This window comes from Manduca sexta, chromosome 14 (assembly GCF_014839805.1).
Source record: "Manduca sexta isolate Smith_Timp_Sample1 chromosome 14, JHU_Msex_v1.0, whole genome shotgun sequence".
Lineage (NCBI taxonomy): Eukaryota > Metazoa > Arthropoda > Insecta > Lepidoptera > Sphingidae > Manduca > Manduca sexta.
Genome location: NC_051128.1, coordinates 12,574,885 through 12,598,705, shown reverse-complemented (window position 1 = coordinate 12,598,705; position 23,821 = coordinate 12,574,885). Strand labels below are relative to the sequence as shown.

The following is a 23,821-nucleotide window of genomic DNA, read 5'->3' as shown; positions in this document are numbered from 1 at the left end:
GACCGACCTTCATTACTACAGGGACTCGTTTTATTTCTTTCGTACAGCACAAAACTTATTTTACAGAGTAAACAATAGGACAGTGGGAAGAATTCGTGGCAAGTATTTGTCAGGGTCACTCGGGTAGGTAACACTAAAAAACATAATCTACTCTTTAAGAAATGCCGCCATTATATTTATAATAATAAGTAATGTCAGCCCCGTATTGTATACAGTATACTCTGTCGGGCACGGCTCACCTCTACTATTAAGAGGTATTAGGCCTTAGTCCACCACGCTGGCCTAATACGGATTGGCAGACTTCACAAACCTGTAAATTCTTGAAGAATTTATCAAGTATGCAGGTTTCCTCACGATGTTTTCCATTACCGTTAAAGCAAGCTATAATTATAATAAGCTATTAGTCTCGGCAGTCCTACGCCCAACTAGGCTATAACCGCTTGCCGCCATTAGTAGTGGGTAATGGTTATTCAGGATCTTTTGTATTTTGGTTTGAATTAAGCCTGCAAGCCGTAGTATGACTTGTCATCTGCTGTCTATAAACCTTTGTCATATACAGTTAATTCAATGGTGGCTTGTTTTGCTATACTTACTGGCAGTTGCAACGTGTGACACTTATTAGACGAATGACGGCTAATCATTCTGTGATTTAACAAAACAAATTAGAAAATGTAGTATTTTAATATGCATGCGGTTGTTTTCTCTTTAAACTGAACTTAATCAGGCAATCAACTAATAGTCTAAGATCCCGCTGCAGAATTAGTGCGCTCATCGAGTATATGTTAAAAACTACATTCTTACACATATTTATGCTTAGAAGAATATATATCTACTAGGTTGCCTATTAAAACTTGGCCGCAAATATTTTTAATTAAATTATTGTTAATTGATTTTTCGGAAAACATTTCATTCATTTGTTTTTCAAATAAAATATCGTCCACTTCATGACAATACACATAAAGACTCTGAAAAACCACGGTTGCCGTTGCGCACTTGGCCGCACCTCTTCGCAGCCAGGTGTAAGCAGGTATGACTATGATACATTTACTCGTTCATAATGTATATTTATTAGCTATACATCAAATTAAAGCTGAATTTTTCTGTTGATCATGATACACAGTTGCCTAATTAAATCTGGCCGCAAATAAGGGTTGCCGACTCTTAAAAATGATAAATATTGAAGGTAGAGTGAAAGAGAGCTAGCGCGTTATATTACCAGTCAGAAAAGGATAACATACATAGCATGTAGTACATAATAAGGTTATATTCCCGTGACACACGTCATGTAGCTGTCATGTTTGCCGGCAAACATTCCGATGCTAAATGGGTTAATAAACTTCGAATAAAATTCATGAAGATGAAGGCGTGTTTTCTGTGTGAGAAAAAAATCCAATGTACTTGACTTTGATGATGTATCATTCAAAAAGTGTTTGCTAATGTTATTATTTCGTCGTAAAAAAAAAATATAAATACAATGATATCATATTAACAATTGAATCTACCTATGACTTTGGATATCATACAGCGTGTCTTAAAAAATTACAGTTTTAAAGCATAAAGATACAGAAGAATTCTACATGGTTTCTGGGAGATTCAGCTCCAATGCAAGTTGAAAATGTTCTCTGTGATTCCACGAATAAATCTTCCGATAATGACGATGATTATGATATTTCTAGCGATGAAAGTTATGAAAGTGATAGCTTCTATGATAGTGAAAATGAAAGCTCTGATGGTTCAGATTTTTAAATAAAATTTACGGATAGATAAGATACGTTTGTTTAATTTTTGAGTTACTTAAATGCTTCATTTATATGTAATAAGTTATTGAATACTTGAATAAAATATAATATTTACTCAAACAGTACTTGCACAATAAAATTTTATTTTACGTGAGTAACCCTAATTTTATTTTTAATGGATAGTAATTTATTGTGGTAATTTTTACATTTATCATTTTGAGAAAACTTTTTTTTGGAGTATTTATTAAGTTGTATCTAAAATTGTTTTAACTGGTGGTTGAGAACACGATCATCAGGCGTATGCGCAATGGCTCAAAAGTGTCGTACAGCTAGTACTCGCTATCCTTTTCTGACTGGTAATATTACGCGCTAGCTCTCTTTCACTCTACCTTCAATATTTATCATTTTTAAGAGTCGGCAACCCTTATTTGCGGCTAGATTTAACTAGGCAACCGTGTATCATGATCAACAGAAAAAATCAGCTTTAATTTGATGTATAGCTAATAAATATACATTATGAACGAGTAAATGTATCATAGTCATACCTGCTTACACCTGGCTGCGAAGAGGTGCGGCCAAGTGCGCAACGGCAACCGTGGTTTTCAGAGTCTTTATGTGTATTGTCATGAAGTGGACGATATTTTATTTGAAAAACAAATGAATGAAATGTTTTCCGAAAAATCAATTAACAATAATTTAATTAAAAATATTTGCGGCCAAGTTTTAATAGGCAACCTAGTAGATATATATTCTTCTAAGCATAAATATGTGTAAGAATGTAGTTTTTAACATGTACTCGATGAGCGCACTAATTCTGCAGTGGGATCTCGTACTATAAGCTTGTTGAATCCTGTAAAGACGTGTCTATTTCCAAAGGTCAAACACTCTGATGACACAAACTGAACCAGCCGCAATGACATCACCATTATAATCGATATCGTTTTGTTTTGGGCACGGCAAGGCTCCCGCGCCAACTGATTTGCTTACACAGTGACGTTGCGCAGGATCCGAACACCATAACGGGTGACTATGTGACCGCCATTGTGATTGTTGATTTTTTTTTTGGACTAACAGTCATACGTGACTTAACGATTACGTATATCGATTTAGTTTTATTCAATTGATAATTATATCGACGGTTCCAAGGCTAATCGACATTTATTTTGCGAAAATGTTTAACTCGTTTAAATAAACAGAAAAATGTGCTAATTTTAAATATGTACATAGTGTCGCAGAAATATGTAGCTTAAGTTAATTAGCTTTTCAACCGTTGATATGGTTTTATGGTTATTAATGGAAATAATTCTTTCTATTGTTGCAAATAGCTACAGAAATATGATGAAACTTTGCTAATTATCAGAAAAGTTCGCTGGAATTTTTTTTCCTCTAGAAATAGTGCGGTTGCAAGATGGAGGAGGAATACTTTAAATAGCAGCGTTTGTTGTAACATTAATGATAGCTGATGTTCATTATCCAACTTGCGTAACAAATACTTGTTCACTCAGCCACAAAAGTAGTTGAAGAAATTCAAAACTTCAAAACGCTTCTACATATTAATTTTAATCGATATACTCTTGTTTCTTTATCTAGCATAAAATAAACTCTTTAAGGTATATTTTAATGAAGAGAAAACGATTTTTTGGACAGAAAAAATTTAGGGCGATATGAAATTTTAAATTTCTGCAGCTGCTTTTGTTGCTGACTCTACCTATACGTGTCTCTCTCATATTACGTAAAGTATTATTGAATGAGAGTACCTACCGCGCATTGATTGCATGACTGTTAAATGCTAATATTGTAGGGCTGCACAGGAATGTCAATGAAGGCGGAGCATTTGATGCACTGATATTGTAGGTAGTATAATATTATGTTTTGTTTGAACTTCCTTGAGGTTATAGGCTCAAAAAAGTATAACTATAATAGCTGCCTTTGGGTACCACTTCATATAAGCTTGGCTGTTATAAGTTTGGTAGAATAAAGGAAGTTATGTACATTTTGGGAATTCAATACGCCTTTTTAGACAGTCACGTAAAGATTAAGTAATTGTGCGTATTTTGATGTGGGTATCAGGAACTATGAGGCAACATTCAAAAATCAATCCTATACTGTTTATTTATACAGAAATACACGTAGTATGCTGTTCATATGCAAAATTTGTTTTTAATCTTAATGACCCTAAGATTCAAATTTAATTACTAAAGGTTGTTTTCAATGTCGTGTAAAAAAAATGAAAATGTTTGCTAGCTGTATAGAGCCATTATGGCATATTGTATTTGTACAGTTGGGCTGACATTTGCTCACTTGGTTCGTACTTCATATTACATGCTCTTTGTTGATTCAGTATAATAGTTTATAAAAAACTTATATATTTATATATACTTATATATTTTTTTATATTCGTTAAATATGGGCTCAAACATGTGTGGAAACGTAGCGTGCGTTAAAATAAAGTTTTATTTACAATACTTACGTAAATTTACTGTCACTCTCTGTAGGATACATAAAACCCATTATCAGGTAATTGTTTATTTTACGCCACTGGAGAAGGACAAGGGTTTATAATATTTTTAAAGAGTAACGTTCCGGTTTATCACAATCATTTTATAGTTTAAATCTATCACATGAATTGCCAGCTCATATGTTATTCGTTTCTATAAAAATTGTTTGGAAATATTTTTTTGTTCTAAGCCTCTCACATTGGCCGAGTAGCGTGTAAGAAATTGTTGTTACGTTGCAGGCCGGCGATGGGCATCGGGTACGCGAGCGTGGGCCTGCAGCACTCGCGCTCGGCGGTGCTGCACGCGCAGGTGCCGCCGCACTACCGCCCCGTGCTGCCGCCGCACGCGCTGCTCAACAGCACCTCCAGCGGGAACGTGCCGCATGCACAGGTGAGAGGGACTACGCAGATCTATATAAGGGCTCCTTTCAATGTAGCCCAAAGCCTTTTTAAAATTCCAGCCCTCATTAGACCAGTAGATAATATATAGTTATTGGTGTCGCTGTTATATTTTGGGATGAAAGGCGAGAGTGTATGTATGTGTAGTTTTATATTATTAATATTTTTTTTTATATATGGGCCGGTTAAATGACCCCCACTGTTCCTGATGGTATACGGAGTAAGGGTCCAGATAGTGTCGAATAACACGTGTTTATGAATTTATTAACTACCATAACTCAGCTTATACCTATACCTCTATACCTATCAGGGGCGTAGCTACCGCCGTATCAATACCTAATACGGGCCCCCGGAGCTTTACTGGCCCCTCTTGGCGCTTAACTACATTAGACTAAGCTGGCGCCCAAAAGTTCGCACTGCCCTGAATGCGAACAAATTTTGATAAAGGACGTCTCTATGTCAACCTATGCCACTGATCCCTACATAATCATACGAGAGTAACAAACTGCTGAGGTTCCAGGTAGACCACAGTAGACTGTGAGTTATCGTTCAATTATATCGTTCGCGGAATGCGTTTGTAACAAGTAACAAGTGCGTTAGGCTCGGCCCACACAAACTGGCGTGTATTAAGAAAGTTTATTCCCACTTGACCTCGAGTTGATTCGGTTATTGTCGAGGCCGGCTTTATTCATTCAGTTTGTGTGAATTTTAACCTTTTCGTAGGTCTTTACCCCGATTAGGCAGAGATTAAATTAAATTCTACGAAGTAGCTAACAGTTATAGTTCTCAATAATGATTAATCATAAAATTAGGTACACTTACTGACAACAAAATAATAATTGGACTGACTGTCTCGGTCGCGTAGTTTGCACGGAGAAAATTGGGGGCACCAGTTGCGCCTCTGCCTACCCCTTCGGGGATAAAAAGTCATGAGCGTTTAAAATAATTATTACCGTTTCGACTTTTTCCGTTGTCCTCAGAATGAAGTTTGTAAACGAAATCATATTAATAGAAACATATAACATTTTCCAGGTGGGCCCCCGAGTGCATTTCAAACTGCAGCCGCAGACGGCAATCATTCCAGAGAAGAAGAAATCCCCCCCTTCTTCCCTGATCAACGGGAACGGCAAGAGCATCCGCCCGCAGTCGTTCACCCCCGGTCTCAAGAGGTCCAAGTCTCTGACGTCGGCAGATGCGTTGGCAAGCGGCATGGCTGCCCTGGGCCTGGCGGCTGATGCAGGGGATTTGGGCACCTTCCCCGCTGAGATCCAGGAGTGCATCGACAAGGCGCTTGAGGGTATAGTTCTTGTTATTATAGATCTAAAATGATAGGCTGGGTATAAGCTTTGGAAGATTCCCTATATCTATACAACACTACAATCAAGCAACATTTGGGAAATCCAATTATTAAACTAAAATTGATGCTGTGAACGATAGACAAAATGTAATGCCAGAAATTAGTATTTGCTTCATGTTGGATACACTCATGTGCTTTTGATTGAAATCCAAGGTCTCCATTTGGAATTGTTAATTGTTGAAGATTGTTCGTCTTGATGTATTTTAGTTTGTACTCGCATGTACCAAATCTTATAATTGAATGTTATATTAGTAGAACTGTATATTATATGTTTGTATTGAACTTGTTACTTTTGATTAATTAGGCAAGCCAGGGCGGCGCTTAAACATAATGAATAATTTCTTTCGCTTTCATTTTGAATAATAGAGTGCTGACGCAAATAACTCACTGAAAAAAGGTCTATAATCTCCCCACCAACTCTTCTCTACCAGATTGAGATCTGGCGAGCTTAAAATGATTTGTTCTGGATCAATAAGATCATTCTGATTTTCATTTTGTCGTGGGCAGGGCAAAATGGCCTCACTGCACCTGATGGTAAGTGAAAAGATCATCGAAAACAATTTTGACCAAAGATATTGAAGGTGTGGTTTCGCAAACCAAGTTCTGTTAAGGAAAGGAGAGAATGGGATCATTTTAAACAGTTCTTCAAAGTACTCGTCGTAACTCCTAATACAGAGTGAACTGAGGTACAAACTTTTTGTTACGCCTGCAGCCAGAATCCGCGAATCAGGCATCCGCCTAGAGCCTCGCGCATGTGCCTTGAAGGATGTTTTTTTTATGATCTTACCGATGAATTGATTTCAAACGGGAATCTTTTTTTTGCTCCTCCCGGGGCCTCATATCTTTTTTTTGCTTTTGCTTGAGGCCTTGCGACGTTTATGGCGGTCACTGTCTGCATTACCTTCAAAGCGGCTAGCCCGTCGCTGATATATAATATTTGAAGTGTGTGGTGTTGCAGACCCGAACGCGGTGTGCGCGCGCACGCTGATGGACGCGGTGGGGCACCTGGTGTCGCGCGCGGTGGAGTCGCCGCGGTACGCGCTGCCCGCCGCGCGCCGCTGCATCGCCGTGGTGGAGCGCGAGCAGACCGAGACCTTCCTCGAATCGCTGCTCAACACCTGCCAGCAGTGGTACCACGACCGCGACAAGGTACACACCGCTAACTACCAGCTGTACTACTGTCAGCATTGACGGCGGCTTTGTTTATGTCGGCTTTCGTATTGTCGCTAGTATCGTCTTTATCGTCCTATTCCAAATAAGTATTATGAAACGAGACTAATCGAAAAAGGCATTTGTAAGCATGTCAAAAATAAATTGTTTCGATGTTTTTTTTGCAATGGATTGTAATGAGCGATTTATCAACAACACTATGATATCAAGGTAAAAAAAAAATGTTAATGATCCTTACAATATTGCGATATCACTGACAATAATTGTTTCGATAAGGCGTGAATCTGCTTTTTTGTATTCCCGGCACGCCAAAGTGGCCACCATTTTATGGTAAGTGAAGCCGGTATTTACCGGTCAACACGTTTTAGGCTAAATAAACATCCTCGGACGGTTGGTACAGTTATGCCGGCCTGCTTAATTTCTTCTTCACTCTCGATATTCTTGCTGAAACTCTCCTTAAAATGACTTTCATATAACACACATTTTGTCAGTTTTTGACATTTTGGTTGATGTTTCCAGTTGCTTGGCGCCATGGTGGGCGGCGGACGGCCGCGGCTGATGGCGTTCCTGTCGTTCCTGCTGGAGATGTACTGCCAGCTGCGGCGGCGCGCCATCCAGCGGCGCGGCGCGTCGGCCCAGCCCGGACAGGTGCTGCTCACGCTCATCTGCAAGTGCTGCGAGGACTGCATCCGGCAGCCGGTGCCCTCCGCCAGTGATGTAAGTACTTACGTTAATATTTTGACTACGGGTAGTATATAGAAATCACATTGCCAATGAGATTTTAGGCTTTTTGAGATAATGAGAACCGAGAACTAGACAGAACCCCAATGCTTCTTCTTCGAATCTTGGAGTTTTCTGCTACTTTGTAATACAAAGTTTGTATTACGCTTGAGTCAATAATATAGCTCCCAAATTGTATAAAAATATTTAGCTTATACCCACAAAACTACTAAAAACATACCACGTCCCGTTCCAGACGGAGAACCTATTCTTCGTGCTGACGTACATCGGTCGCGACCTGGAGGCGCAGCTGCCGGGCGACCTGGAGCGGCTGCTGACGGCAGTCCGCGACGCGTTCCTCAACACGGCCGCCGCGCCCTCCATCCGCCGCACGCTGCTGCAACTCATCGAGCTGCACGCGTCCCGCTGGCAGCTGCCCGGCTGCGCGGTGCTCTATTACTACCCATCCTCCAAGTGAACACGCGTGAACATATGAGGAAGGAGCGGCGGCTGAAGATCGACAATGGATACCGCATAACTATGCAGCGAGTATACGAGGGAAGTATGCAGCAATCTGATTGGCCAGTTCAAATGTCCACTAAAGATTCAAAATTGGAACGAAGTGCGGTTAAAAATTTGAGCCATCTGATTGGCTGTTTCAAAAATGGAACATTGGTGCGAAGAAATGAAGCTCTATGATTGGTTGTTGCAAATACGCACTAATTCACCATGTGTATGATTTAGATTAGTGCAAATGCATTAAATACGGTGCGGTATCTATTGGAGGTGATCTGTGAAGGCGGGGCCCAACGGCGCGTGAGTAACGGGACCGGGACATTACTTACTAAAGCAAATTATATCTGCGTCGGCGCAGATGGAAATTATTGGTTTTGTGTAGAAATTATGATGGTTAAGTTTGTTGATTTTAGTTTGTGTAGTCCCATCATTATTGGGTTTCCGAGTGTGCGCTTTGGTAAGTACAATGTCCAGAATTTCTCCAATCGGTCAATGTTGAAAATGTTTGAAATATAAGTGAGAATTATATAAATATTATATTGACTATGTTACTATATATAAGATGTATTATATTTTGTTGAAACTTGATAAATTCTGGATGTTAGGACTATTGGTGTTTCCAAGACAATGTGTATGAAAATATTGTTTTGGTGTCTAGATATTAATAACACATTAGAGTTTATATTTATAGTGAATAAGTATATCTGTCCCGTTATCACAATGTGCCCGTTGTTACCATAATGAAGAATTTATGTAAAATTAATATAGGTATGCCTTGTACTAAGATAGGTGATAATAAATATTTAATTATATTTATGGAGGGAGAAACCCTTGAGTATTTTAGGTGTACCTAGTATAGACAATTGAATCAAGCATAGACAATTAAGGTTCCTAAGAGCTTGATAATGTTTTTGTTTTCCGAGGAGGGGATAGCATTATTTAACGTTTAGCATAAAACTGTTACAAGCATTTCTATTTTCACACTTCCCGACCATTCGCGTTGTACTTGTGGGTCTTGCTTATTGTCCCCGTAACGTAGGCATATAGCTGCCATAAGCTCATTTTATTGTGCCTTTAAACATTTTAGAATTATGCGCCGGCGCAACACTACCGAATGCTGGTATTAATTTGGTGCCAGTTTTGAAAGTGTCGCGTCGGGTTTTATGTAAGGTTTTAGTAATTTAGCTTAAGGTGGATTTATTTAGAGCATCGTATATGCCTTGAAAGTATTAAAGAGTACTTGTGTAAGTAGTGCGCGGACAAACAGACGATGTACACTACTGTACGAACTTCGCATAGTACTTCGTGCATTGTGCCCTTTGTCGGATTTCATCTAACTTAGTTTAATAGCCATCCTCTAGTAGTCTTAACGTATTCCGCTTGTATGTAGCGCGTAGGTAGTAGGTGTCCAACCCAGTGGCGAAAGGTCCTTATACCTCGATCCCTGCTGGCTTCCCTTTATTAGAACTATTTGGAGACTGCATTTATGCATATTGGTCGGGTTACCTTTCGGTTGTTACACTTCGCCACTGGTCCAAACACCACCCAGCATGTATAGCGGCCAATATGTCTAAAGTTTTGCACTCGGCGTTTAGTTCGTGTAGAGGTGTCGTTTCGACAAAATTGTAAGCTTTGACACAATAATGAAAAATGTGACTGAAATTTTTTGTAATCTGTTTCAACACTTTATGCTTGTGATATTATAAATTTAAGTGGTATCTCGGATGTCTTCTCTGTCCTAACCAAAGACTGTACTGATGGGAGATTTCATATTAATATTATTAACAAAATGCATCAAGATGTCATTGTGTTGTTGAAGCCGGACCAAAATTCCGTTTCACGCTGTGAGGCGAGGCTACGTCACGCGTCACGCGTGCAGCGTGTTCTGAACAATATCAAGTAATGTTAATCATACGTTATATAGTTATTATAGATAAAAGACCATGATCTTTTCGTTTCTGCATTAGCAATTTAAGGTAATGATATGTTTGTAAAAAAAATTGAAAAAGCAAAAAAAATGGTGCTAACAAAAACATTGGTGTATAGTTTATATTACTGTGAGTAGACACGGGCAATAACATTGTTCTCGTTACCGCTATAAATTTTGTACGAATAAAACCATTTTAAAGGATTATAACCAATAAAAATGTATAAAACGCATGTATAGTGTTTTATTTACCAACCTGTGTCCTATGAATTGTATGAATGATGTAACAAAATATATTTTCATACTACCCCACATTAAAGAGTAAATTGCTGGTATGGTTATTTAATTTAACTTAGGCTTGAAAAGTGACCTACGGTGATATCTTGAATATCACCATAGGTCACTTTTCAAGCACAGGCCATGATACCTTTCCACAATCATGGGAATGACTAAATCTAATTGATGTCTATGGCTTAGTTATGCTGGTCCCATATTTTTTCGTTAAAGCATTAAGAATTGTAGGAGGGTGTCTTGGCTAGAGTCCCAGGTTGGATGGTCAACAGACTATTTTCAACACTTTAACAATTATCTTTTTAATACAATAATTGCTATTTTGTTGATATTGCCAAAATTACCAATTTAAATTTAGTATAATATACATACACTCACACCATTTATCCGTGAAGGGGTAGACAGAGGTAAGCCACTTTAAGAAGTGGACCTAATTTTTTCTCCATCTCATGTGATGGGACGAGCCTACAACAAACTGTCTGCAAATTACAAACTACAGCTGCTATTGAGCAGAAAAACCAAATATAATCAACAGGAAAAGAACCCAAGATTTCAGCATGACATCATATAACAATACCACTACATCACTGACAGAGTAATTTAAAATATTGTATCAACTTAGGTACAAGTCATTCATAGTTGGTAAGTATGTTGCTATACATATAGGTATGTTGTTATATATAAGTAATGATTAACAATAATGAATAAGCAATCATATTTACATTTGCTAAACTATTTTTCAAAACAGCTTACCAGCCTCTCTATCTCTGGCTAATGACTTTTCCTGTGATAAATATTTACTCACCAGTAAGTATTATAAGTTGTTTACCAAATTCAAAATAGCCTCTAAAATTATTGTGACACACTTACCAGCCCAGTCCCATAAACAAAAGATTCTATAAAAGTACCTACTTACGTTTTATCTGGCAATGACCCTGGTGAATAGGTAAATATAACCTGGAAATCTGAATATTGCGGGTTATTTTAGGTAACATCCTCTGACTCTTTGATTTCTGAATTCTTATTTATCACCAGTAGCGTAGCTTGCTATAGGTGGGACCTATGTCTATATTTGTTGGGGGCTCTTCAGGACAGTGCGAATTTTTGGGCGTCCACTTAGTTTCATGTAGGTATGGATCAAGAGGGGGCCCGTATCACTGATACGGCTGATACGGCGGAAGCTACACCCCTGTTTATTACACTAGCGTAGGAAACAGTATCAAAAAGTACGGCATTATTCATTTGTAAATATTTGAGACTGGACCGATTTCTAAACGAAATACCGGAAAAACTGACGGTTACTGTATTGGGTTGCTAGCTCAATGAACTTTCCAGGAATATCTGATGATTTAATTTATGATAATGTATAATATTATAAATAGATTAATTATTTCCATCATATTATTTCGTAATAATTTACTTAAAAATGTTCCAATAAAATTAAATTGTAATTTGTTTTCTTATAGTTAATTATTGGAAAAAATAATCTTTCTAGAGAATTAAAACCATGAAACATTATGTTACTTAAGTCATTTAAGTATAAGTAACACAATATATCTATAAAAGTTAAATTACGCCTATACTTTAAAAAGCCATTTCAATGAAAATATTGTATTAATAGCTTTGATTTGAACTATATCATATCGGCATTTGAAAGCGTGACGCTAATGTAAAAGACTAATGGAAACTAGCAAATAAACGATTTACTTATAGTTTTTTTTCACTTCGGTAAATTTAGCATTTGTTAACTGGCAATACGATTTTGTTGTCAAAATGACATGAACGAATCATTCGTTGAGAAATATAACCTTTTCGTGCTGCAGCTGTAGCTGATGTTAAATTACAATCATGATAAATATTTAAAGTTAGTATATAAAACATACATAGATCATTTACGACTTCATATTAATCTTTTGGAATAAAAATATACAAGAAATAATTTCCAACGGTTTCTTATCGTGAATCACAGCTAACTTCGCACTGTAGCGTTCGCGGTTAACTTAACATCAGTGGCCTTCACCGTCCGTTCAAGTTTGCTTTGTTGTTTTAGTTGCTGTCGAACACATTTTCTAACACCTCGCGACCGCGTAATGTGATTTTTATACAAACCGTGCTTTTGTGCTTATCTGTGATAAAAGAAATGACACGATGTTTCCGGGAGATGTGATGTGTTTTGTATGAGTGTTTTGTGTACAATGGGTTTGATAACTTCGAGGCAGCAGACCATGTTGGACGGTACGGGTGTGTCAGGGAAGAGCCATCATGTTCGGCAGCCGTCCACTAGGAACCGAACGAAGCCGCCGATGCCGGACAGGGACGAGCTGGAAAACCGCTTCGTCAAAGTTCTGGTAAGTTTTAACTCGTTACACGGAATTTCGCCGGTGTTGTTTACAAACACGCCGTAATGTTTACGGGGAATAAGATTTCTTTTATTACGTGCGCTTTTGTAAATATTCGACGACGTAACGTAAACAAATACGCGCTAATGGTTTACGATGGCACAAATTTAGTTTCATTTAGATGCAGCTGCAACGGCGGGGCTGTGACGCCCGCCTTGCGGTGTGAGCGGATTATACATTGTCAAACATTCCTATAACTAATCAGAATTTATGAATAACCGTCGACTTGGACCGGTTTCGCCCATCTATCAAATTTGTTTTTACGTTCAATATTAATTAAATTTAAACCTACCTTACGAATCTTACATAAAGATCTTGACATCGAAACCATAGTAAAAAAATATTTTTGAACAACACCTCAGTCCCCCCCCGTGACCATGAAGGCTGCAAAGTCTTCGAAACGTCGGGAGAAAAATAAAATACTAACCGCGATAGAATCCGAAAATTAGTTTAATTTCAATATTTATAATTTCTATGTACCAAGAGAAAAAAGATATGCCAACGAATTTGGGCACCACCTGTAAAACTAGCGAAAAATAGATGTCTGTAACCATAATTTTAGTGTAAATATTATTCACATTAAATTACTAAGTCAATGTTATTTATGTCACATTTATTCATTTGTTCTTAATAATTACTAATACAGGCAATTTTGTTTAAAGAGTCAATATTTGTGTAATTCTGATTAAATTGAATGAATCATATTATTCTGTCATTAAAAGTGCTAAATATTCAAAACAAGCCTGAATTCAAAATGTAATGCACATAATTAAGTGAAGAAATAAATTATAATTTAAACTGTTGACAACTTGTGATCACAATTCTAATAAAGAATATTTAAATTTCAAGGGCACAGTGAATATGAAAAATATGATGTGCATAATTTTATTGTTATTTAAATTTAATAAATGCATAAGTAAACTTTTGGTGAAGTAATGGAGGACAGAAACATCTGTCTGCATCATTAATTACAGTTAAGCACAAAATATATTTATTCATATTTGCAATGATAATATGTGAAATTAAACAAATACCTTCAGAGGTAGGTAGTGGCGTAACAAATGCTCCCACAGTATGACAAGTTAATTTCTGTCCCATGATATGACAGAATGATTATTTCCATACTGGAAATTCCAAGCCCACTTAATTAAATTTGTTTTCCACAAAATTGTTAATCACTCCAACTATGTCTCAAACCCACCTAGCTAATTGCACAGCATAAACATATCAAAACAATTACACAATCCAATCAAGACGGAAGGAAATATATGATAAAAAAAAAACTAGACACATGCATCCTGTAAGTATTGTGTAAGACCATCCTGCTGTTATCAAAACCGTTGCACGCACTCATTGTGATAACACAAGAAATGGACTCACTTCCTGTTTTTATCTATTTGTATTCAAACAGTTACGGCTCCTTGTTTCTTTCGTATGAGAATTAATGGTTACATTTATTGTTGTTTGTTTTTTATGAAATACTTGCCCATTTTTATAGGATTATTATTTTAGGATTTAAGATGATGGATCACCTTTAAGATCAAATCAATTTGCTATAAGCAAGGTAGATAGATCATCTGAGTATTAGAAACCTACAAATTAATAAGCAAAAAGTATTTTAACTCAATGAGGTTGTTTGAATATATATGTTTGAAGCTTATCAAAACATGTTTAGCACTATGCTAGATTAAACAATATTAATATCTAAAAAAAATTTTTGCATCTTGTTCATAGTATAATGTTTAAATGTAAATGAATTTGTAATTTAATTTTGTATTTAATAACAATGTGTGTGAAGTTATAACTACCATCATAATTAATTGATATGATTAGATAGCGTAGCTCTACTGCCTTTTTAATGAAATACATTCATATAATTAGAAATAATATAAATTTATTACATTTAACTAAGCTGGTATATCATGGGTTTTTACTAATATAATAACATGTTTTTACAAACAATGTTGATTCCATTGCATCAGAATGTTAAAACATTTTTTGGAAGTTGTTATAATATATCTACTCAATTATGTTATTCCGAAATATTTAAAGCAACCTAAAATTATTCAAAATAACCACAAATATAGGATGAACGTGGATCTATAACAAGCAGCATCGATTGTTTGTCTTCCATGTGATCATACACTCGTTTATCGTGTATGGGGGCTGCGCCGGCGCAGGCGGCGCGGTTATCTCACAAAGCAACCATTCATGGCGGTGGCGCTCTATTTTTAACGCTATCAATTGAAACACTGACATTTCTGTGCTCACCATCTGTGGAACTACACAAATCATAATATAACTTTTTATTATAGTTAAAAGTTTTGCTGATGTCGCGGAAGATATTTTTGAATATCGTATTTTTTCTAAACAGTTTGTTATTACCTTAGTAGGCAAACGAGCAAACGGTCTGCATGATGGTAAACGCAGCATTCTTCGCCTACGAATTTTACTAATGACGCACAGCGAAACCCTTGCCTTCCGAAACCGTGTAAGCCTGTAAGCACGAATGAAAAAATAGAACTGCGAAATAATCGTCTCGTGATCTCGAAGCTTACAGTCTTCGAAACGTCGGGAGAAAATTGAAATATTAAAAAAACCTAGTAAAAACCGAAAACTACATAGTTTTATTTCGATGTCTAACATTCGCGTAAACATAAATCAGAATAACTAGCATTGTTTAAAAATTTCACGCTTAATTACGAGGAGGTTACGATGATTGACTCGCGTTTGCGAAAGACGATAACGCTAATTGGACACGTTTAAACAATTAACTGTCTTAACTCCTTGACATTTAACCATGTTTTCAAACGATAGTGAGAGTGTCCCGTGTTTTTGGTGGTTGGTCAAGGATTCCATTAGAGGGTAATCTAAAGATTCGTCTGTGAATGGTCTTTAGGAAGCTACTATTAGTGGCAAAGGCAGGTTCTAAACGAGTATGCATTATGCCAGATAATACCAGATGATTCAAAAGCGCGGTACCCCAGTTTGATGATTTTAAACAGGCCTGCATAATTGTGTCGATTGACGATGGATAAATATCTCTCGTCATTAGACACTATCCAGCTACCACTTCACTAACCATCAGATACAGTGTGGTCATATTGCCACGCCCGTATGGATAAAAAATAAGAGAAGGAAAAAAATGGTTAGGGTTCTGCGCCCGCATCATCATGATCCATGATGTAAGCTTAACGCCATATCGGGAGCGGCATATGTCCCCAAGATTTCCTACAACTCGGCTTCACCACATGTACAGTGCAGATTTTACATTAAGACATCCAGGTCACAGCAATAAATACTCTGAACACTTTATTAATCTTGCTTATTAAGACGTATACATTGCCAGAGGTTAGGAACATTTAATGAATATGTCCAAAAATGGTCTCGAGTCGCGAAAATTGCAAGAAATGACAAAAACAGGAAGGAGTCATTTACACCAAGGCCGTCGGTCGAGTTTTTTAATGAGCAAATGACCCGAAACGAGTCTTGTGAGTCACGGTCCATTTCTGACTCTTGAAATAGGGTCAACTTAATCATGAATGGGATAATCAACAATTGGTTTCAATGGTAACTTGGTGAAAGCGGTTTAAATTGAGTTTCATTTAGTGGTTATTTGGGATTATTTTAATTATAATTAGAGATTTTTGAATACTCAATAATTGATGCGATTAAATTAATATAATTAATCAAGTACAAAAAAGTTGGGTAATTTTCATTAAGAAACGTTAAACTATCTTTCTGTTGAACGTCATAGCAACGTTTGTCTTTCAATATCAGTTTCCATTGTTGTTTAAATTATAGACTAAACTGATGTTTTTATCGAAATACATGCAATAAATGCTGTCCTTTCCACCAGTAATTAAATTACGTTAATATCCATGAATTCAACGCTAAATATAATTAAAATGTTGACAACCCAATGCGCTTGCCTTAAGCGCAACTATAGCAATTAACTGGTCGTGTCGCAGTCGGCAAGGTGGTCCACCGGTCTTGCGTCACTCCAATATAATGCACATGTTGATCCCAACGAGTTTTATATTCCCCGAGCGTTGACGCTCGTGTCCTTGCGGCCTACATTACGAATTTGTTGGTAAATATCGATGATTGTGCAATTGTGGTGCTTATTGCTGAGGCGTGAGGTGTTACGGGTTTTGCGTTCTTGGTACGATTGTCAGGTGTGATTCAAGGTGGTTTTTGTTTTTCTGAGATATAAATTTTTCAGAATGTATCTTCTTGTTTTCAATTATTTTCTTCACTTACCTCAATGTCACATCCCTACATTGATACAGTTGGTCATGGACACCAACAATGGTCGCTACCTTTCCTCTATATTTTAATACATTATAAAATAAAACTACATGTGATTATTGAATCATTTAATGCTGTATGGGTGCCAGTGTTTTGCTTTACATAAATACACAACACGGATTTTTTTTTAATAATTACATAGTTTAATAGAATTAATATCAACCAAGAAATGTTTAATATTTAGAAGTTGGAACCACTAAAACGTAAATGATTTGGGACATCAGTCCTTCTATTCATATACGCAACTCTGGTAACAAAATATTACATTTGACTTCTTTATCTCATCATAAAACATGTCACTAATTATGAGATATTGCTTTTATGTTTTTGTTTTTGAGACAAGCGTGGGTAATAAAAAAATATCTAACACGATAATGTCTCCAAGTTCATGTTGACTCATGTGTGCCTCTTATGAATCATTATTTGAACAACCATGTACCAGATCAAACCTGTTATTCATGGCTAGTTAATATTCAACTTTGCGCAGAGGTATTAACATACTATTATCATATTATTATCCTGTGTTATCGATCACTTTGTCCTTTTGATGCTACTGAATGAGACGAGGTCTCTTGCCTGATCGTATGATGCCTATAAACTATATAATGGCACTTTGCATTATAATTTATGGGGACTGTGCTGGTGGTAGGATATGTTTTATATTTGCCCGGATGGTGACCACTGTATACAGTGTTAAAACCTGCCACAGAGGCCCATGTAAGTGTGTCGCGTTCTAGGATCAGCCTTTGCATACCCGGTACCAAGAGGCCGGCATAATTGTGTCGACTGCCGAGGGGTAATCTTTGGTCAGTCAACTCATTTATTGGACCCAACTTTGCAGTTCACGTATAAAATAAAATAAAAGTTCTAAACTACTGCATGACGCCGTATCCTCGATTATTGGGAGACTGGCATATTTAGTATTATTCTCAGGTCTTCTAATTAGACTGACTACAATGCCGCTTCTTTTATACTAACGTTCTGTGAGCATCGCATAGTTTATGAGAATCGGTTTTAATAAAGATTGTGCAACTCGTGGTCATAAGTAGTCTGACTTTCATGGTCCCGATATACCTTAACTCTAAAACCGAACTGAGAACGCTAGAGTCTTCGAACGAGCTAACTAATTCAGGCTATAAGTTTCCCTTAAGTAGAAGTTCGTGCTAAGCTTCCGTGGAAGTAATTGCATCTACAATTTCGACTACAGCGCGCTAGCTCGCAGACTACCCCAGAATTGAGCCTTTATATGTCTGGAGGATTGTTGATGCTTTCTGAATAAAACATTAAGATTAAGGAATTGAATATTATAGACTAGACTAAATTATAATTTCTATTGAAAGCTAAAAAGTCAAGCATTTAATAAAAATAACAAAAAAAAAAACTGTGAGTTCGTTAAAAGTGTCTATGATAAAAATAATAAAAATTTATAGAGTGCTCCTGGCTATTGTTGTATTTTCTGCCAAACAGGACTGCAAGTAATTAGGTGACCGCTTACCATCGAGGGAGACTTGTCATCCAGTTGTTAGAATAAAATAAAATAAAAAGTAGAAACCTTTTCAATCAAAATAATTCACCAAAATTGGATGCGTGACAACCCTAATACACCATACACGTCGCTATGTATTGTGCTTTTAACCGCAGTCAGCGCCGCTCCGAGACATCCATTATGCTGCAATTTTGCGCACTCTTCTGCACATACTGTTGGTGATATCGTACTTTCTGAACACATACTGGTATGCAGTAACCATTCTAGGTTTTAAAGTAGGACAAATTACAAATATGTTGTCTATATCGCACTCTTAGAACTAAAGTGACCTAACTTAAAGACGATTTGTGAAAAACGAATAAAAAAGATTTGTAAGCAATATAGAAGGCAATGAATTGGACGGTCGTCGAAAGTGAGAATCTCTGTTTCTATTCTATCATTTTGTCTTTTTCTTGTCATTAGATTATAGAGCTCGCTTTGGAAGACCGTTTTTTTAAACAATATCAGAAAATATATACATTTTGACTTAGGTCAGTTCTAAGGGTGCGATAAGGTACTAAAATGTGAACTCTAGGACACGATGTTTTTAGTCGAAAATATTGGCATCTTTAAAATAAAAACACGACACCATTGTAATTCCGCTCTAGTGTACAAACAAAACATGTCGCCCAACATCTCTATAAATATCTCGTATGGAAAATCGTAATTTCCGTCTAATCCCGACACTCGTTTTCTATTAACCGTCTAGACTGGCCGGTCTGTGCCCGTGCATTCCGCTCGCTATCTTAACTGTTGTTTAATTATGTGACATTCCGATTTGGGTAATATATTGTTTGAGATTACGATAATTGGTTGGGCAGTTGTTCGACTGTGATGATGTTTCGTGTACTGAAGGGATTGGTGACATTTAATGCCTTTTTTATAGAACAAAGGCAAAATTACTCCACTGTATCTGATGGTAAGTGGAATGGAGTCCAATATAATGCCGACTGACAAGATGGGTGTAAGTGGAATGGTCCAATAGAATGTCTATTTACGAGCGATGATGACGCCTCAACAGTCGACACAATTATGCCGGCCTGTTGCTACAGGATATACACAGGCTGATCTCGAAACGCGATACACTTACGTCGGCCACTATGTTAACACCTTGTGTACGGTGGTCGCTATCCGGACGGATATAAAATATATCCTATCACCAGCAAGTGTAAATGTAATAAACATAAGTAGGGAGAAATTAATCAAATATATTGTAACCTGATAATCTAGAAATACTAGATAAAGATGGTTAAGACAGCTTAGGATGTAGAAAGTTGAGGTTTAACAGCAGGGAAATATGGACAAAGTCAGCGCTAAATGGAATATTAAACGAAGGAAAGGGAGTCTTTGCCAAAGTCTGAACAATGCGACTAACAAATCGACTTACCAATATAGAATTTATAATTCTATTATGCCTTTCGAAGTTGATTATAATCATCGAAGTGAGAGAGAAATAAACATTTTAGGAACGAAATGTGTTCGTTCGAATAATACATCATTTCCATATTTAACTGTCTTGTTACATGACCCAGATGTCAACGGATGGGAACTCGAGGATAAAAAAACGCCAATACCCACATGACAGAAACAGATGTGTGATAGGGTTAACAAAAGTGGAAATGTTGAATACGTCCAAACTATTATAAAACTTATGATTCAAAAGGTTTTGTACTATAATGCACTTTAATTAAAGTTCCTTTTTCAAAGTGACTTTATTGTTCTTTTCTTTTTGCTATAAGACTATCGTATGCTTGCCAACCCTAAGTGAATTTGATAGGGTTGATAAACTGAGTTAACTGCCCCTGCATAGCATTTTATGGTAATCGGTTGTGAAGCATTGCAAGGGGAAATAATTTCTGAGATAAAATAAAACGGTTATATTAAATTTAGATTTTGTATTTTCTTGATAACTTGATTTTAGCAACTATGTTTTTTTAAGTAATTTTCGCGATGCGTGTGCTCTGAATTCAAAGCACTAACCTTGCTAGTATAACGTCACTTATGTTTCTTAATGTTAGTTATTAATTTAAGCAATTGGGGCTTCTAAATTATAAATGTCCATGATCCATACTATTTGCGAATCAAGATACAAAATGATCGAAACCTAAAGAAGGAAATATTTGTGTCCACAAATATCAGTTGGAAATTAATGCCCAATTAGAAATACCTCATAATTCCTCATACAGACGCAAACGAAACTGACACTTAAGTTAAAGAAAATAACATTCGAAATGTCACACCAATTGCCCGACCAGGGAATGTGTCTTCCACGGTTCACCGTACGCCGAGATCAATGGATAGCTGCGCATGCGGCGCGGCGGTCAGTGGTGGCGTCAATCCGCTTGCGTGTGCGGTGTCGCGTTACGGCAATAGTGTCGCAAGTGGCGGTACTTGCGTATAACCGATAAGCGTAGAGGTTCGCGCAATGTTTGACGGACTATCGTATCAATAAAACAAACAGCAATGTTACGATGCCAAAAGAAGAGGTTTTTCATCAGCTGGTTAGTTATGGAGAAAAGTGACGATTTATATAAAAATGCATAGTATCTGCCAATAATCAGCTATTAAGTTTTGAATTTTATCGGAAAGAGACAATTTATAACTATCTATTGTAAATAATAAAGAACTGAGGAAGTTATAGATTATAATAATTAGATGGCAATGGAGTAAAAAAGATGTGAATTGATAATTTACCCTCCACGCAAACCTTTTGGCAAATATAAATCTGGTGATCCTTATTACTGCAGGCTCAGTACTCGCTTCTTCCCTAATTCCAATCTTTGGATCATCGATTCACAAGTCACAATCCTCCGGTATTCTAATCATGATAATCCTGATCACTCACTATAACGACCAAACTATTCATGCCGCCCGACTGTCAAAAAGGTACGCGATTGATCAAACAGTTCGTCATCCGCATCCTATTCCAGTCGCCACGACGGCGCCTGCGCATTGTACAATCCCAGCATACCTTTAACACCTAGAACGACGATCGTAGAATGCCTAACAATAATGGCAGATCGCCAAGTGGGTTGTTAGTCGCCAGTCGTTAGCAATTACAACGGTAATCGCTGCTTAAAGTAAACACTAAACATGGTAATTTGATGAATAATACAGCGGGGATGCCCTGTTGTATGTGTTGACTATCATATATACCATAGATTGGAATAAACTGCAGTGTTTTCCACCTTTATGCATATATACTTATACAATCCGGATCAAATGGAAAGGTATGATACATTCAGCCACAAATACCTTTCAAGGACATGACCTTAATAAAAGTAAACGACCAAGAGAAACGGTTGCAAAGGTGCCGTTTAATTCGGGAGCAATACTCTTATAAGAAAGATTTACTATAGACAAAGTTTCAAGTTAGCAAAGTCGCAGGCATAAGCTAGTCAAACTCCAATCCATTTGAACTAACATGCAATATATTTAATAGTGTGTGTCATGAGTGCGTATTTATAAAGGTGATGTAACGTCAATGCATTGTGATGTTCCGATGGTATGGAGCCGTAGAACGCTTCGTGAACAATGTTGACGTTTTGATTGACGTTACTCAGGACTTGTTCGAATGGTCTAGGTCTTTGACGGTTTGTAAGCCGACAAGCCTGGTTGCACTTGAATTTAATATTTTCCTTTATAACTGAACGAATGCATTTCAAAGCGGGAGAATCATCGGAAGAAATGATGTGTAGCAATTAAATATCATCGCAAGAGGAATCGCGAGCAAGTTCTTAATCTTTTCAGAACAAAATACGAATTACTTTTCAAATGTAAAGCAAATATATGATTATAGTACTTTTCTAAACAACAGGTCGACGTGGAGATCCTTGGGGGAGGCCTATGTTCAGCAGTGGACTTCCTGTGGCTGAGATGATGATGATGACTTTTCTAAAAAAGAAGTAATAGGTATCTACTAGTATATACTTAGAAAATACATTATACTTAGCTATGTTTGTCTGTTGTTATTTTGCTGGTAATTTGGTTAGTAATAAAAATGAATGGTGTAATTTGTGAAAAAGGTTCGATCTAGATACAAAATTGCCCTCCGCACTTAGTATCCAAATCGGTAGCCTCGTTTCAACTAATGCGAGAGAACACGAAACCAATACATTTTGTATATATTTAGATAGAATTTCGTAGTAACATCTCAATAAACCTTAATGATACGATCTTTCTTCTATTAAAAGTTGGGACCATTACAATGAAAGTACCTTCAATATCACCTTTGACTTGAGGAATGTTCTCTAAATTAGCAGTCTTGAAACCTCAGAGTCACTTATTTCTAGGACATTGAACATTGGAGACCTCATTGCAATATTCTTTTTTTACTTGTTCATCTGTCGACTGTGTTATGGCAGAAAAACGGTAAACTAGAAAAAGCTGTGGGTTATTAGGAATTACGACATATTTTTAAAGCTTCTAGTAATCTTACAACAAGAACCAAGAGCATTGCCGTTCAGTGGCGAAGGGCTAAATTTTCCGAAAGGGATTCCGACTCAAACTAATAATATGTATAAACGCGATCTACAAATCGTTCCAGTGATAATTGGATTTTACGAAAATTACGAAAGGGAAGCGGCGATAGCCTAGTTGGTTGTCGAACAGATTGCCGAGAAAGTCCGCAGGTTCAAATCGCAAAGGCAGTCACCTCCTACTTTTCTATAAAAATATTTGGGTATTCTTTGTGAATTATCCCTTGCTGTAACGGTGAAAGAAAACATCGTGAGGAAACCTGAGAAATTCTCTATAAGAATATTCGAGGGTGTGTGATGTCTACCAATCCGCACTAGGGCCGCGTGGTGGACTAAGGCCTAATCTCTCTTAGTAGTAGAGGAGGCCCTTGCCCAACAGTGGGACAGTATATAATACTGGGCTGATATTATTATTTATTATATATACAAAAGGGAAGCCGGTAAGAATCGAGTTATATGGACCCTTCGTCACTGTTGCCGTTACATAGCTGT

General features: G+C 37.0%; 2 protein-coding genes across 6 annotated transcripts in view; both read left to right on the top strand.

The window, feature by feature from the left end:
• The window catches only part of LOC115445263 (CBP80/20-dependent translation initiation factor), a 55,662-nt gene extending 45,104 nt beyond the window's left edge, over positions 1 to 10,558 (top strand). For all 5 annotated transcript variants that reach the window (XM_030171478.2, XM_030171477.2, XM_037438710.1 and 2 more), the window contains 5 exons: positions 4,477 to 4,627; positions 5,668 to 5,932; positions 6,951 to 7,141; positions 7,682 to 7,879; positions 8,139 to 10,558. In XM_030171478.2, coding sequence (XP_030027338.1) covers positions 4,477 to 4,627; positions 5,668 to 5,932; positions 6,951 to 7,141; positions 7,682 to 7,879; positions 8,139 to 8,360 — 1,027 coding nt within the window. In that variant the 3' untranslated portion in view covers positions 8,361 to 10,558. The remainder of the gene's footprint in view (positions 1 to 4,476; positions 4,628 to 5,667; positions 5,933 to 6,950; positions 7,142 to 7,681; positions 7,880 to 8,138) is intronic.
• A 1,869-nt stretch (positions 10,559 to 12,427) lies between these two features.
• LOC115445259 (formin-like protein) overlaps positions 12,428 to 23,821 on the top strand; it is a 101,133-nt gene continuing 89,739 nt past the window's right edge. The window contains 1 exon segment of the mRNA XM_037438390.1: positions 12,428 to 12,964. Coding sequence (XP_037294287.1) covers positions 12,794 to 12,964 — 171 coding nt within the window. The 5' untranslated portion in view covers positions 12,428 to 12,793.